The sequence below is a fragment of the Camellia sinensis genome, chromosome 2 (assembly GCF_055761805.1).
Source record: "Camellia sinensis isolate YWXY chromosome 2, ASM5576180v1, whole genome shotgun sequence".
NCBI lineage: Eukaryota > Viridiplantae > Streptophyta > Magnoliopsida > Ericales > Theaceae > Camellia > Camellia sinensis.
The window spans coordinates 65949172-65965268 of NC_138962.1; the positions used below are offsets into that span (position 1 = coordinate 65949172).

General features: G+C 33.5%; 2 protein-coding genes across 3 annotated transcripts; one reads left to right on the top strand and one right to left on the bottom strand.

Moving 5' to 3' along the window:
* Positions 1-3581: 3581 nt before the first annotated feature.
* LOC114323770 (Pentatricopeptide repeat (PPR) superfamily protein) lies at positions 3582-6212 on the top strand. Its single transcript, XM_028271440.2, has one exon. It carries the CDS (start codon positions 3761-3763, stop codon positions 6038-6040), a length of 2280 nt encoding a protein of 759 aa, XP_028127241.2. The 5' UTR covers positions 3582-3760; the 3' UTR covers positions 6041-6212.
* Positions 6213-7009: 797 nt separating this feature from the next.
* On the bottom strand, positions 7010-15426 carry AL6 (alfin-like 6). Of its 2 annotated transcripts, none has more exons than XM_028271441.2 (5): positions 14926-15426; positions 14740-14772; positions 12040-12268; positions 7825-7954; positions 7010-7722 (listed from the first exon to the last, which is right to left on the bottom strand). In XM_028271441.2, exons 1-5 carry the CDS (start codon positions 15020-15022, stop codon positions 7438-7440), a joined length of 774 nt encoding a protein of 257 aa, XP_028127242.2. In that variant the 5' UTR covers positions 15023-15426; the 3' UTR covers positions 7010-7437. The 2 variants fall into 2 exon arrangements, with proteins under 2 accessions (XP_028127242.2, XP_028127243.2); XM_028271442.2 differs by having other exon boundaries at positions 7010-7719; positions 14926-15377.
* Positions 15427-16097: the final 671 nt, after the last annotated feature.

Genomic DNA, 16097 nt, shown 5'->3' on the forward strand with positions numbered 1-16097 from the left:
AACCTGATGAACATTAGATGTTTTTCATCCTATATTTTCAAACATTATTGAAATTTGATGAACATTAGATGTTTGAAATCCAATGTTTGTAACATGACTCTGATGTTATTAACATTGTATCTGATGTTATTAACATTGTAATGGGACCTTTCAGTCTATAAGAAAACTTTTAGGACTAAACAGTGCATAAGTTATTAATTTGGGATTTATTGGTGTATCCCCCAAAAAAAATTTGGTAACAATTAAAAATATAAAAGACTAATTGGTATAAATATTTTGTTTTGAGATTAAATAAATTTTAAATTTTATATATGAGACTTATCAATAAGTTCCTCCATTGTTTCAGTTTTGAACCTATTTTTTCAAAAAATAAGGGATTGTTTGGGATGACCTAAATAAGTGTACTTTTTGTCTTTTTACGAAAAAATGTGTAGAAAAATAAAGAGGTGGTGTGATGAAAAAAAGATAAAAAAATAAAAAAATAAATTATTTTGTATATGCCAAATTTAACCTAAATTAATACTTAAAATACACCTTCTATAGGACTAACATTAAAATCTGTACTCGGGAGTGTAGGAAAGTCACACATTGGTCTTCGGATAAGTGCAAGTCGTGTTTTAATATAGTTTTTATTAATTAAAAATTAAATTATTTTTATGGAATTAAATTAGAATCTGACAATGTCTGTGAAAACACGTGAGTTTCATTTGTTTTTGGTTGAAAAATTTTTAAAAAAATTTAAAAAGCGAAAGAAAAAATATGTGTAAAATTAATAAAATTTAATTATATTTTATTTACACTTTACTTATTTTTTTTATTTTTCTTTCTAAATCCCTCAACTAAACACGTTATAATAGTTACTAATAGAAAACACACATATATATATATATATATATATATATATAACACTAAAATCCTAATCTAATTAGTAAACTATTCTAATATTATTTTGGAGAAACAACATCAAATTTCATGCTAGTATTATATAACTAGCAGTTCAACCGCACAATGCACGTGCTATTTTTTCCAAAAAAATATTTGATGGTACATTATATGTTATAAAAAATAATTTTGATTCTAATTTAAAATTAAAGTATAATTTTAATTATTTAGTTTGATAATATTAACACTATCGTTCTATAAAATTATTACTTGAATACTTATATATATTAATTTTAGTTAAATTATTTGTGTATTTTGATCATTTTAATTATATTGTATTATAAAAGTGTAATTATCATATAATAATTTTGTATATATATATATATATATTAAATTATAGAATAGTAAAGTAAATACCCATTTTGATATTAAAAATAATAGTTAAATTAAAAGAAGAATTAGTAACATAAAATTAAAAGTAATTCTAACTATTTAATTTTCTTTTATATTTATTTGAAAAATAAAAATATACAGAAATAGATATTATATAAATTTATTTAAAAAATTAAATATAAATATGTTGTAGTTGGATTATTTAATGATTTTATATGATATATATATATATATATATTAAATTATAAGATTGTAAAATAAACACTCTTAGCCTCCGTTTGGGAAGTGGGTTGGCTTTTTAGTTTTTTTGGCTATTTTAGCTTGGGCTAAAAAGCTTAGTTTGAGAAAGGCTTTTTGACTTTTTGGCTTTTTTAACTTTTTTTGTGAGAGAAGAGTGTAATGATTATGGGTTGGATGTGATGTTTTGTTTGTTGTGCCTAAAATAACCTATTTTGTCTTTTGTGGCTAAAATAGCCCCAAACCTCCTTGCCAAACGAAGCCTTAATTAAATTAAAATATCAACTACATAAAAGAAATTTAATAATAACTAACCAAAAAGAATCACATAAAAACATCTAAACCCTAAAAGAAAAAATAATAAATATATCTAAACGATAGATACATTTTAATGCGTGAAATGATTAATTATTTGTAATATGATGTCAAAACATAAAAGAACTTACTATTCAACAATTGAAAAAGTAACTCAAGCAGTAAATCCAAACTATAGAGGTTTCTCGAAAGTATAATTGTTGTATATGTTTTTCCTCTTGTGAGTTATAATTATATAAAATAATGTAAGAAATGAAGTATAATTTCATACATAGAATCACCATAACATTTAAACAACAAATTCATAATATAGAATAATATAAAATTGATATTTGGTATAGAATAATGCACGAAAAAATAAGAAAGAAAAAAAAAAGGCAATTTAGTATTGAAAAAAATCCTAATACCCTTAAAAGAATTAAGAAGAAAAATGTGAAACACAAAATTGGTATTGGATTTGTAAATTATCTCAATCTACCATGAAAAACATATGAAAAGAAATACTTATCAAATAGAGTCCATATAAAATAGATAAAATTAGTATAATTTAAATTCAGTTTGGATTTGTGTATAATTCTATATATAATTAAAAAAATACATGCTGACATGCCTCTCTTAAAAGAAAAAGAAGAAAAAAAAAAAAACCTTATAATGTGATACCTAAATATGAAAAAAAAATATTGCTTTTAACATGTTAATATTATGTAATTAAATTTAGCTAAATAATAATAATTACCAATTATATTTATGGGACCATAAAGTTGTCGGATCCACATACTTTACTTTTACTTTTTAAATTCAATAATAAGTTTCCAACCAATCTATTGGTACACCATCAATTACATTGCATAAATGAATATATGAGTGTTTAAATAATTTCTAAAAGTTTTTTTTTTTTTTTTGTCATCAGAGAGTGAATCTTGATGTCCACTTTACAAAAATCCCTAACTATCTTACTTCTCAATCTTAGGCCATTTTGCAATTTATTGTTAAAATCTACGTTATATCATGAAAACGCGATTTTGAATTCAAATTGTGTTTTAAAAACACGATTTCAATAAGTTTTATAATAAGTTAATTGAAATCTTTTTGTTTGTTTGGTTGTTTGTTTGTTTTAAAAACATGTTTTTAAGAAGGGTATGGCTTCTGTCCAGTTCGGGATCGAACTGGACCGTGATGTTGGGCCTGTGGAGGCCTACCACGGATCCCGTTTTGATAATCTGAACCGTTTAATATGTGGAACTCGTCGAGTACTATAGGCTTGTAAAAAATCACGTTGATCGGATATCGATAGCTATATGATCAAATCAGTGTCGTATTAAAAAAATTGGACGGTGAACAAATTAATAGTTGACAAAAAACTGTTTTGATTACGTAGTTATCGATATCCGATCAACCTGATTTTTTACAGGCATATAGTACTTGACGATTTCTATATATTGAACGGTTCAGATTATCAAAACGAGACCCGTGATGGGCCCTCACGAGCCCAACAGCACCGGACTGGACAAAAGCCATATCTTTTTAAGAAACCAGTGGACTTTTGGAAATAAGCTAGAAACAATAAAGGGTTGTTTAACATTGACTTAATATAGCTACCTGTTTTAGCTTGAGATTTTTTTAACTTGATTTTTTTAATTTCGTTTGATTTTTGTTTTAGGACTTCTTTTATTTTTGTGAGAGAAAAATTATAATAATTATCGATAAAAAAAATGATATTTTGTTTTTTTATGTTTTTTTAGTTCCAAAATCTTAGCCAAACGAGCACTAAAAGCACAATCAACTAGCCCCAAGCCCAAACTAACCTGAATTTGTGAGCACTAATGAGGGATCCCCTCTTCAAACAAAGGGAGCATTTCAGTCATTTTGACATTGGCAGTTAAGTTAGTTATGGACATAAACCTTTCATGCCCACATTACAAACCACATTCCCATGTCACATTTGTTCACCACTTCACTGAAAGTAAGCAATCTGCACCACCTGAAACAACTCCATGCACAGATCATTCATCACCACCTCCACCACCACAACCACTGGGCAGCCCAACTCCTCGGCCACTGCACGTGCCTCCACGCGCCACCACTTTATACCCGTCTCATTTTCGACTCTGTACCGCACCCAAATGTCCTTGTCTTCAAAAACATCCTCAAATTCTACTCCCAATTGGGTGCCCACAATGATGTGATCACTCTTTTTGGGCAAATGCAAAAAAATGGTGTGAGGCCTGATGTGTATGTGTACGCCATCTTGGTCAAATCTGTTGGTAAAGCTGCCATTGAATTACATGCTCATTTGTTGAAAATGGGTTATGGCTGTGATCGCTATGTACGCAATTCGGTCATGGGTATGTATGCGAAATATGGGTCGGTTGAGATTGCACGTAAACTGTTTGATGAAATGTGTGAGAAGACTGTTGTAGATTGGAATTCCATGATTTCTGGGTATTGGAATTGGGGATATGAAGTCGAAGCGTGTCAACTGTTTGAATTAATGCCTCAGAGGAATGTCATCTCTTGGACTGCGATGGTCACTGGGTATTCGAAGATGAGGGATTTCAAGAGTGCGAGGCGGTTTTTTGATGAAATGCCTGAGAAAAGCGTCGTCTCATGGAATGCAATGATCTCTGGTTACGCTCAAAATGGGTTTGCCGAAGAGGCTATAGGACTATTCCATGAGATGGTGAACGCGGGGCTTCAACCAAATGAGACAACATGGGTTGCTGTTATTTCATCGTGTTCATCACGTAGTGATCCTTGCCTTGCAGAATCACTTACCAATATGCTGGATGAGAAGTGCATACATCTGAATTACTTTGTCAAGACAGCGCTTCTTGATATGTATGCAAAGTGTGGAAGCCTCAAGACTGCTAGAAAAGTTTTTAATGAGTTGGGTGTCCATAAGAATTCTGTCGCATGGAATGCAATGATTTCGGCATATACACGTGTTGGTGATCTGACCTCGGCTAGGGAGCTCTTTGATACGATGCACGATCGGAATGTTGTATCATGGAACTCAATGGTTGCGGGTTATGCTCAAAATGGGCAATCAGCTATGGCACTTGAACTCTTCCAGGAAATGGTCACAACCAAGGACTCAAAACCAGATGAGGTCACTATGGTTAGTGTTATCTCAGCTTGTGGACATCTTGGCGCTTTGAAATTAGGCAATTGGGTTGTGAATTTCATTAGCGAAAACCAAATGAAGTTAAGTATTTCAGGGTACAATTCTTTGATTTTCATGTACTCCAAATGTGGGAGCATGAAAGATGCCCAAAAAGTTTTCCAAGAAATGGCAATGAGGGATGTGGTTTCCTACAACGCATTGATCACTGGATTAGCAGCTCATGGGAATGGTACTGAAGCTGTTGAACTAATGTTGAAGATGAAAGATGAAGGAATTGAACCCGACCGCGTAACCTATATCGGTGTGCTAACAGCATGTAGCCATGCTGGATTATTAGAACAAGGCCATGAAATCTTTGAATCGATCAAAGATCCAGAAGTCGATCATTATGCGTGCATGGTTGATTTGTTAGGTCGGGTGGGTAAGTTGGATGAAGCAAAGACATTAATTGAAAGAATGCCAATGAACCCACATGGAGGGGTCTACGGGTCACTTTTAAATGCTAGCCGGATTTACAAAAGAGTTGACCTAGGGGAGCTTGCTGCAAACAAGCTTTTTGAGCTAGAACCACAAAATTCTGGAAATTATGTTTTGCTTTCAAATATATACGCTTCTAAAGCGAGGTGGGAAGATGTTGAGAGGGTCAGAAAGGAGATGAGAGAAGGGGGAGTGAATAAGACAATTGGATGGAGCTTTGTGGAATACGGTGGTAAGATGCATAAGTTCATAGTAGGAGAGAGATCACACAGACAATCAGATGATATTTATCGCTTATTGGGAGAATTGAGAAACAAGATGAGGGCTTTTGGATACATAGCTGATAAGAGCTGTGTGTTGAGAGATGTTGAGGAAGAAGAAAAGGAAGAGATGGTGGGAACTCATAGTGAGAAATTGGCTATTGCTTTCGCTCTACTTGTTAGTGAAGAAAAGGAAGTGATCAGGGTGGTGAAGAACCTAAGGGTGTGTTGGGATTGCCATATGGTTATAAAGATGATTTCAAAATTGGAGAGAAGAGAGATTGTTGTCAGGGACAACAATCGGTTTCATTGTTTCAGTAATGGGTTATGCTCATGCAACGACTACTGGTAAGATGTCTGGTTGTGTTTTTTCTTTCATTTTTAGATTACTAAGTTTGTTACATAGTTGTAAACCCAACCACTATATAGAGGAAAATTTTATATTCATTCTCAAGCATTTTTCCCCCTTCCCTAGCTCTTTTTGAGAGCCTAACACCTTGCTAAAGCAATTCATGACTAGAATCTTTGTCAGCTGCAATACAATGATAGCTATATGGCATCTAAGAGTGGAATGGTGCTTAAATTTTATTACTGTGAGGAAATACAATGACAAAAAAGGTTTGTACCCAATGCACAAGGCTTCTTATGGCAAGGTAACAAGAAAGATAATGAGTAATTGGGCATTTCAAGCTCCAAGCCGCTACCTGTAAAAAGTCGTGTGCTTGTAGAGTATGGCTCAAGTGTGCACAAAAGTTTCTCAAGACTCTTCAAAGCTCACAAAGCAAGACAGATGTCACTGAAGGGAGAAGGGATACCATCCAAGCAAATGGGTCTGCACATTAGAGATGGCCTCCAACACCATGTGATAATTTATGAATGAGTTTCATAGTTTTGTTTGTGAGGATATCTCTCAATGCATATTCTGTGTCTTTCTTTGCATGCATCCCCAGGGTTAAAACAAAATACATGGCTTCCAAATGACAGCTTATTCAGGAAAGAAAGAATAAAAATCCAAATATTGCAAGAGGCATTACAACCTATGTATATATATATATATATATATATGATCCCATCTCAATCATAGCATTCCTGTTATGGTGTAGTGGCAGCAGCAGTTGTAGTGATGGTGATGGTTGCAATAGCACGGTGGTGGTGGTTGTCTGGTGGAGATAGGTGCCAATTTAATTAACCATTGATTGAATGGGTTTAAACAAGTTTTTAAGTGGCATAATTGGATATGATTTGCCACCTCTAGGATGATCCCATCTCAATCATAGCATTCATGTCACAATGACACACTATTATAAACATGCAAGAAACATCTCTCAATATTAGCCTCTTCATTGAAAAAATTAAGAAAACTACAGCAATTTTCATTTTCTGGGGGCTAAAAGCTGAACCATTCTATTACAATATGAAACTGCCCAAGCAAATGCAAAAACATGGGTATGCATTATCCAATCTTGATCATGAATAAAAGCAGTGCATGTTCAATCAAACACAGAATGATAATGCACAAAAATTTCTTCCTAGCAACTGCTAAAAGCACAATTCCCAGAAAAGACTTTAGACAAACATGTAACATAAAAGAGTAGCATACGTTAAATCCCATCAAATCCCACCAACAGACATTCTAGTTGATTAACTTTCTAAGATGGGCCATCATCGTCTTGCCTTGTTTCACTTTAAAAAGTCACCAAAAAAAAAAAAAAAGTTCTAGACTTCGTCCTTTTTAATTTATTGATGTTTTTAAACTCGAGCCCTCTTGCTACTGCAGCTAGGGCACTTGTACTGCTTGATATGCTCGGCTTTTGCAGGTGTAATCTTCACACATTTGCCATGGAACCATCTCTCACATATGTCACAGCAGATCCAAAATTCATCGTTGGCATAGTTATCCCCACAAGCACCGCATAGTGTGGCTCCCTGTTCATCGTCTTCTTCTTCTTCCTCCTCCCCACTGTCATCCTCCTCTTTAGGTGGAGGAGGAGACATCTTTACTGCCTTAGGCTGGGGTGGCTCAGACCGAGACTGCTAAAAGAAAGCAGCCAAACAGCAAAAGACAAAAAAAACTTAACACAACAAAGAAGTAAACATGCAGAAAACTGAAAATAAAAACATTCAGCCACTTCTTACCGTCTTCCCACTTGATTTGCTTTTGTTACTGTTGTTTTGAGCACCGGATTGGTCTTTTGGCGGCTTAACATTTCCTGTCACAACTTCAAATACAGTTGGGAGTTCATTTATCATCTGGAAAAGTCTCTTCCTGTAAATGTCAATTCCAACAAAGATCAGAAACAACTCCACTATGAAAGGCTTTCTTCCCAACTTTATTTGAGACAAATGTCAGTAGTATGTAGGCTTGTTCCTCGATCATTACTAGGGCATCTAAATCATGTATGCCTCAAAGTATGTTCCCCCAACAGGAAGTTTTGAAATTTATGTGATTGGTATAAACACAATGGCAGAGTGTCCTCCCACATTGCATGATCATAAGCTCAGGTAGAGTCTAAAATCTTATCAGGACTTCAAAAAGAAGAAAACATGACAAGTTATGTACTCAATAATGCAACTTATTTGTTGAACAAAAAAAAGACTCCATTGCCAACTGAAGGATCCTATGCCACCATTGGCTGAACCTAACTTTAAGATAATTACCGGAGCAAGTAGAAGTGTAACTCAGGACAGTTGGGGAACTGCATGCAAATGTTGCATGAGATTATAAGATCAGCCTCTAAAACTACGAACATTTCATATTAGATTGTGTCTACCTGAGGAATGTAAGATTCAGATTTATACTCAAGAGACTCATATTTTCAGTCAAACATGTGTTACTATGACTGCCAGGCTCTGGGTAACAAGGCAGGCTTCCAAATTGAAACTTTTATATGGATTGGCCTCTTTCCTTTAGATATCATATCACAACAATATTGAAAATGATGGGGGATCATGAAGGCATTAGATGAAGATAAATTGAAGATTAGGGATTCAATGATTTAGTTTGTCACATTTTATATTATTAGGTTTATTAGGATTTAGTCATTGAAATTTTATTTTTGGTCATTTCAAATAGGGTTTTCTTGAATGCCAATAAATAGGCCTTTGTGTAATGGATTTATGAGACTTGACTTGATAGTGAAGAACATTGAATTGAGAGTTTTTGCTAATATTTAGGGCTGGTTTGGCAAGTTTCAAAAAAGTCACTATCATATTTAAGTCACATCATCTTATTTAAGTCACAACCTCTCTAACACATCACTTCAAATTCAACCCAAATCCAACCCATATTTCACAAAAAGTCAAAAAGTGTACTTATTTAGATCATCCCAAACAACCCCTTAGTTTCTTTTTATTTTCTATTTCCTTTGGTTTCTTTTTCTTTGGTTTGTTCCACTTTCCTCCACAATCTGGCATCAAAGGGTTTTTCTTCAAGTCTCAGATCAGAACTTCTTGTTAATACTGAAATCAATGGACTCCTCTACCTTTATAAGGTTTCAGTCCAAGTCAAAGAACTTAACTAGCCACTTCGGTCATGTTTGATTCACAAGACTAATAGTGAAGTATTAATAACCCTATTAAATTAGTGTGGTATTTACTATCCAATTGGATTAATATCCATTGGATTAATAATCCCACCCCTACCCCATTACTAATAATCTTACAAATTTGTTGGATTAATTATCCATTGGATTAATAATTCTAAACCAAAATGTCAAAACAAACATAAGATAATTGGGCCCACGGATTAATAATCCCAATCCCATGTTCTAATTCACCCAATCAAGCATGCCCTTCAAGTACATACGTTTCCAATACAGAAAATTCAGAGCAGTGGTAACCGACGCCCTCCAAAAGCTTATATAATATTAATTTAAAAAAACAAGAATGAAGAACCATATCCCTCCACTAAATAATTCATAGTTGCAAGCTCAACTAAAATTTTGTACCACTGTGGCTAAATAATCTAATAAGTCACTAACTCTTCATACATCACATGAACTCAAGATCCTCGCATGATATAACATGGATTCAACCAAAATAGCATAGAATTGTCTTCGGCATACAATCAACTCAAGATTACATCAAATCCTAAAGGAAGTCAAAATACTTGTTCATATGAAACCAAACCAACTGGCACCACAAACAGCACACAAGCACCTAATAAAATAGACGAACCATGTAGAAAACATGAAATTTGGTTATTGGAAGTGCAGTCAAAGAAATACGACAGTTGTTTTTTTCTCTTTTATAAGGTTATAACTTTTACCATTAGAAGGCACAAAGATGCACAACCAATGTGCATGAGATGCATATGAAGCCAAAATGCATACATTAACATAAAATGAAATGGTAAGCTTCCTCCCCCCATCCCCAGGAAAGAAAAAAAGAAGTTTGTTGTCTAACATTGACATCAAGTCCTAATTCATGGACCAATCAAACTTACAGAAGCTTTTCTCTTTTCCGCCCTTATATATGGAACTTAATTCCTAAGGAGACAATGCCATCAAAGAATGAATGCACTACACAATATGGCAGCCCTAATTGATCAGAAATCCCCCATTGGCCACAAATTTATGTACTAATGCTACATAAGAGAATGAAATTATTTTTCAAGGCAACGGCACCAAAAATAAAATAAAAGGAACACATACCGCAAGGAGAATAACCCTCTAGCAAAAAAAATGCCATCACCAATCTTAATATGTCAAAAAAGAAGAGATGGAAATGAATGGAACCAAAAAACACCACAATGCTAAGCTATGAATTCAACACCTGAAAATGTATATATATATATATATATATAAAGGCTCTAATTTTTACTAATTTCATAAAACATACTTGTTACACCAGTATCAGTCAATGTCAGGATGTAATAGAATGTAAGAATATGTTAGTGTCAGAACTCAAGCAGAAATGTTTTTCGAATACTTTTGTATAGAATTTCACGCTCACAAACAAAGAAACAGGCCAGGAACATGACAGGATAATCCCCATTTAGTTAGGGATTTCCATGGAATAAGGGCAGGATGAACCACGTTTTGTATGCAAGTACATGAACTAGACATTTAAAACGCTCTGGTCTACAAACCCTCAGACAAACAATAAAAAGGGAAAGCCCTTTTCATTCCCTTCACGTCCATAGGTGTTAATAACAAAACATCTAAAATAACAACTCTAAATACAAAAATAACAGTTTCATGGAATTCACCAATTGCAGTGCTATATATGTGGGTTCATCAGTGTCAATATCAACTGTAGATTAACTGCCTTTTTGCTCAAGGTACCAAGTATTACTTAACTGCACAAGGGATGGAAATGTTTGATGAGGCTACATACAAATACAAGGTAAATGAACAAATCAAGTGGAAAAAGGCAGACTGAAACAAAATCTATAGAAGGCAACTCTTTATCAGGAGACAAATAAGATGTTAAAAGAAAGAATTGATAAAATAGAAGCAGCCCAGCAAAACAAAAAAAGAGCCATATATTCTTCCCCACACTCCCATCCCCGCAAAACAACAGGGAAAAAAAGGTGCAAACATCAGAGCAATTGAACTATGCACTATAAAAATCATGCATGTTATCAGATGCCAGAGATTTTGGTACAAGATGGAACCATTCATTACAAAGAAACTATGAGGAGATCTGCCAATTCAAGTCTAAATTTTGATAAAGAATATAATCTTCTATAACCAAAGTACGTGTATAAAAAATAAATAAAACCTATAACTGAACATGAGTACATTTGAAGACAACTGAAGCTCCATAAGGGCTATAACCAAGGGTGGATGTCTGGAAAATAGACAATGGACAACAAAAGAAATAAGCACAATAAAAAGAGTCTAGGTGTAGCACCAGTGCAACACAAATATGCAAAATGAAAAATAAATGGAAATGTCCGGTGCATTGCATTTTAAACAAAGGGAAGAACAAAGTAAGATAGGATAAGCTGTAGCAAGTTAAATGATTCACAAATGAGAGAATTGGGAACTGAAAAGGGAAAAAAACAAAAGTACAAGGGCATAATAGGAACGGGTAAGAAAGCTACATAACACGCAGCCTAGTAAAATACTGTCACCCTAAATGTCCTGCAAATAGAACCACATCAAATGACTAATGCTGCATATCAACTATTCAGAAAGCAAACTGTATATACTTCTAATAATAATATTTTTTGGGTAGGTTCTCCAATAATCTTGATAACAATCATAATCATCAAGAAAGTGATGGCAACAACCAAAATTCAAACATTTGACCAGCATGCCTCACCAAAAAACATATGGAAATCTAACATTCCAACAAGATATGAAAATCTAGAATATCCCATTGATTTTCAGAAAAAAGTATTACCTTTCACTCTTACCAAACCCAAAGCGTGCACCAAAATAGAACGCAACAGCAAGCAACCATGAATCGCTATGAACTGCAACAAGTGATAACCAGTCTTTCTCTTGCATTCCATCCCTCGCAAAGTTTATACCTAATGCTGGCTCGGGAAGCTCAGGAGGCACCTCCTCAACAGGCAGGTTGACTTCCCATGTCTCATTTGGAAGTCCATATAAACACAAATTCTCCTTATCTGCAAGAAAAACATCATGGCTCAGACAAAACAATGTACTCCTCTATATAACAAGAATGATGCCCTTTTCCACCCACCAGCATATTCTTTTGAAGGTAATACAACAATGAATGTATTGTAACCATGAAATGCATCACCGGAAACTATAGAATATTATATGGAAAATGTCATTGTTAAAGAAACTTTGGTTTCTCATAAAAAATTATTAATAATAACAAGAAACATTGGCCAACAAGGACAATGTTGCATTGCTGCTTTAAGCAATGAAACCTTCTCTAGCAACAAAGACAGCCGTTTTTCTAAGATTTAAGAGAGAAGCAATACGTAACTTGAGTAAGGTTCAAGTCATCTTAAATCTTATAGTGCCAATTTCAGATATGTCCAACAATAAGCACAACTAACAAAAGAAATGAGCATTTAATATATTAAGCACTCAAGTGTATGGTAATCATAATTAGGGTGTTAATCTTATGACATATGTTACAACACATAAAAATTGTAAAATAATAGAACTAATCTACTACCAAATAAAACAACTATATGAAAATGGATAATCAGAATCAGAGCATCACGCATTACTTCAACAACTTGGAACATTGAACCAATACTGTTTCAGGGATAAAATTAATGAAATTGTTGAGAGAGCATTTAGAAAGCAAAATAAATAAATCACAATGTTAGGTGGTTACAAAGCCCAAGCCTCATAAAATAGTAAAATTAGTCACAATCATGCTCATCCTAGCTCTCCACTCTGCTTAAAAACTCATAACAATCATTGTGACACAATAGCTACACCAGCCAAAGGAGCATAATTTCCAATCCTTAGCTAAGGCACTTAAAATGTTAGAAATTATAATGTATTTATTATAGAACAGACTATGAAGCACACCTCTCCGGAGGGCAAGTACAAGTGTCTAACACGCGCTGGACACACTGGGACAATTAGGACATGCTGGGATACACTCAGGAAACGTTAAGGACACACTGAGGACTATTTTTTAAAAAAAATAAAATAAAATAACTTTAATTTTTTTTACTAAAATAGCATACTTAAGGTTGATAAATTTGATAAAATTAAATATTTGACATAAAATACATATTAAATATTTAAAAATATGACACATAATTAACATATAAAATTATATGTTTTGCACGTGTTCCCAACATGTCGTGTCCTGCATATTTTGAAAATTTGTGTGTCCATGCATTCGTGTCGTGTCATGTGTCCACGTCCATACTTCTTAGACTGCAGAGTATAGACTAGTACACCACTTGTTGTACCACTAAGACCATCTCCAATTCTTCACCTTTTCAAATTGATGAAAAAGTGCTCAGAAATCATCTTTAATCCCTTTATCAAATGTCATCAAATCAAGGGAGAGTCATTTTTTCTTCAGATCCTTTGTCTAATTTGAATTTGATAAAAAAAATTGTTTCTCCCTTGAATTGATGAACATTTTATGAAAAGATTGAAGATGATTTTTGAGCATTTTTTCATCAAATTTAAATTTGACGGAAAAAAAAAATATAGTTTTAAGGATTGGAGATGCTCGAATACACTTCATATCTTCTCATACTAAAAACAATCAAGACATAATAAGGGTCATAATGCATAATGCTTCTAAAATTGATGTTCAACACAACAGTTCACAATTACAATTAGAAAAATCACGTATGGAAAACATGCACCTTTTTATGGAATCCAAGGGAAATGTAACTGTTATTCTAATTATCAACAGTAACAAGTGTCAATTTAGAAATAAATCAGACATTCAAAAAGAACATCATTTACTCTCCTCAAAAATGATAAAGTGAATCACTCTCACTAATGACAGATGCCGTTAGAATCAAATCTCCGACAATATGTTAAGTTGGCCCCATGTTCACAAATATGACAAATTAAAGTAAGTTTAGAAAGTTCTTATTTAGTCCCAACTGTGTCGGCAATGATACATTTCATTCTCCTGATAAGGACACATTTCATTCTCCTAATAATAGATATTCAATGACACATCGATAAGATTTTCAGCTCCATTTGTTCAAAACATTCTACTAAGCAACAAATAGAAGGCAGCAATCACGTAAACAATCAAAATAATATAAACTCATATAATAAAAAAACCCAGAAAACCATACAGATGCAAAAGTCAGCTAAGAATTTTATCTGCGGGGAGGCACGGAGAGAGAGTGAAGGCGAGCCCTATAAACCCACAATTCAACTCTTTCCAGCCTATGAAATAACGTTATTATCATCTGAAAACAGTGAAAAGCACTCAAATTTAAAAACTAAAAGCACAGTTAATATCAGTAGTGGCTCTAATCAGTATCTGAATTCACACACACACACACACACACACACAAATATATATATATATATATATATATATAGAGAGAGAGAGAGAGAGAGAGAGAGAGAGAGAGAGAGAGAGAGATTAAACCCATGAAGATAGGGAAAACGGTAAGGGACTCACCAGGATCGCACTGCTGATAAAACTTCTCGACTTCTGCATATCACAATTAGCAAAACCAAATAATTATGAGAGAGAGAGAGAGAGAGAGAGAGAGAGTAGGTGATACATACATATATACATATGTGAGTGTGTGTGGGTGTATATGCATCTGTATACATTCAGAAAATCGAAGAAGGAAAGACGAACCAGTGGTGAGAGCCTTGATCAAACCAGTTCTTCTTCCTTTGAAGTCGGCGAACACTTCTTCTACAGTCCTCGGTATCGGATGCGGTATCCCCTCCATTCTCTCTCCTCTTTTCTCCCAAAATTCAAATGCGTATATCAACAGACCAACACAAATTTCTCCAGAAACTAATGCTGGTTTCACCGAATTGCAAAACGAAATCAGAGTAGAACATCCAATTAGGGTTTTCGATGAACTAGGGTTTCTCCTTCATGCTTCTCAAATCTATATAAACATATGTGTGTGGGGATACGAAAAAGGAAAGTAAAAGAAAATTGATGATATTTTCCGAGAAAGGGTGAGAAAATTTGGGATGTGATTGAAGAGGGAGAGAAAGAGAGGGAAGGGAAAGGGTTTTAGTTTGGTGTGTCTTTGATTTCACAATGCCTACAAATTCAACCATGTATGCGTGTGTATGGAGGTACATAAAATACTTATATAGGAGTCCTAATTGGAATTGGTACCTACGTGGCAGGAATTTATTGGTTTACATAAAGTTCAATTAGTAGAGGGACCCATATTTCTGTTTGGAAATTTACATGAAATTGATGGTGTGATCTACATTGAGGACTCGTTTTGCATAAGGTTGTGGTTAAGATAGTCATAATAATAATAATAATAATAATAATAAAATAAATTAAAAATTTAATAAGATAAAATATTATATTTAAATTATAATTATTTTATTTTATATTTTTATAAAAGTTAAAAAATTAAAAAAATTCATTCCAAATGAAATTTTTTAATCTTAAATTAAAATAATTCAAAAAATTAAAAATTCAAAAATTAACCCACATCGCAAACGAATTCTTAATGAAGTTTACTTGTAAAATTAATCTCTATATTAACTTTTTTGAGAAATTTTTTAGACACAAAATTTAAGGCTTCGTTTGGGAAGTTGCTATTTTAGTAGGCTATTTTAGGGTTGGTTTGGGATGTCCTAAAAAAGTGCACTTTTTGACTTATTGGTGGGTTTGGGTTGGGTTTGGGTTGGGTTTGATGTGATGTGTTAGAGAGGTGATGTGATTTAAATAAGATGATGTGACTTAAATAAGATAGTGACTTTTTGACTTTTTGGCTTATTTAGTACATGCCAAACTAGCCCTAAGTTTTTGGCTATTTTAGTAGGCTAAAA

Coding starts and splice junctions, on each gene's coding strand:
- AL6 (XM_028271441.2), bottom strand. CDS start 15,022: ATGGAGGGGATACCGCATCCGATACCGAGGACTGTAGAAGAAGTGTTC. Junction 14,773..14,925: donor GATCAAGGCTCTCACCACTG/GTTCGTCTTTCC, acceptor TGTGATATGCAG/AAGTCGAGAAGTTTTATCAG. Junction 7,723..7,824: donor GCAAATCAAGTGGGAAGACG/GTAAGAAGTGGC, acceptor GCTTTCTTTTAG/CAGTCTCGGTCTGAGCCACC.
- LOC114323770 (XM_028271440.2), top strand. CDS start 3,761: ATGTCACATTTGTTCACCACTTCACTGAAAGTAAGCAATCTGCACCAC.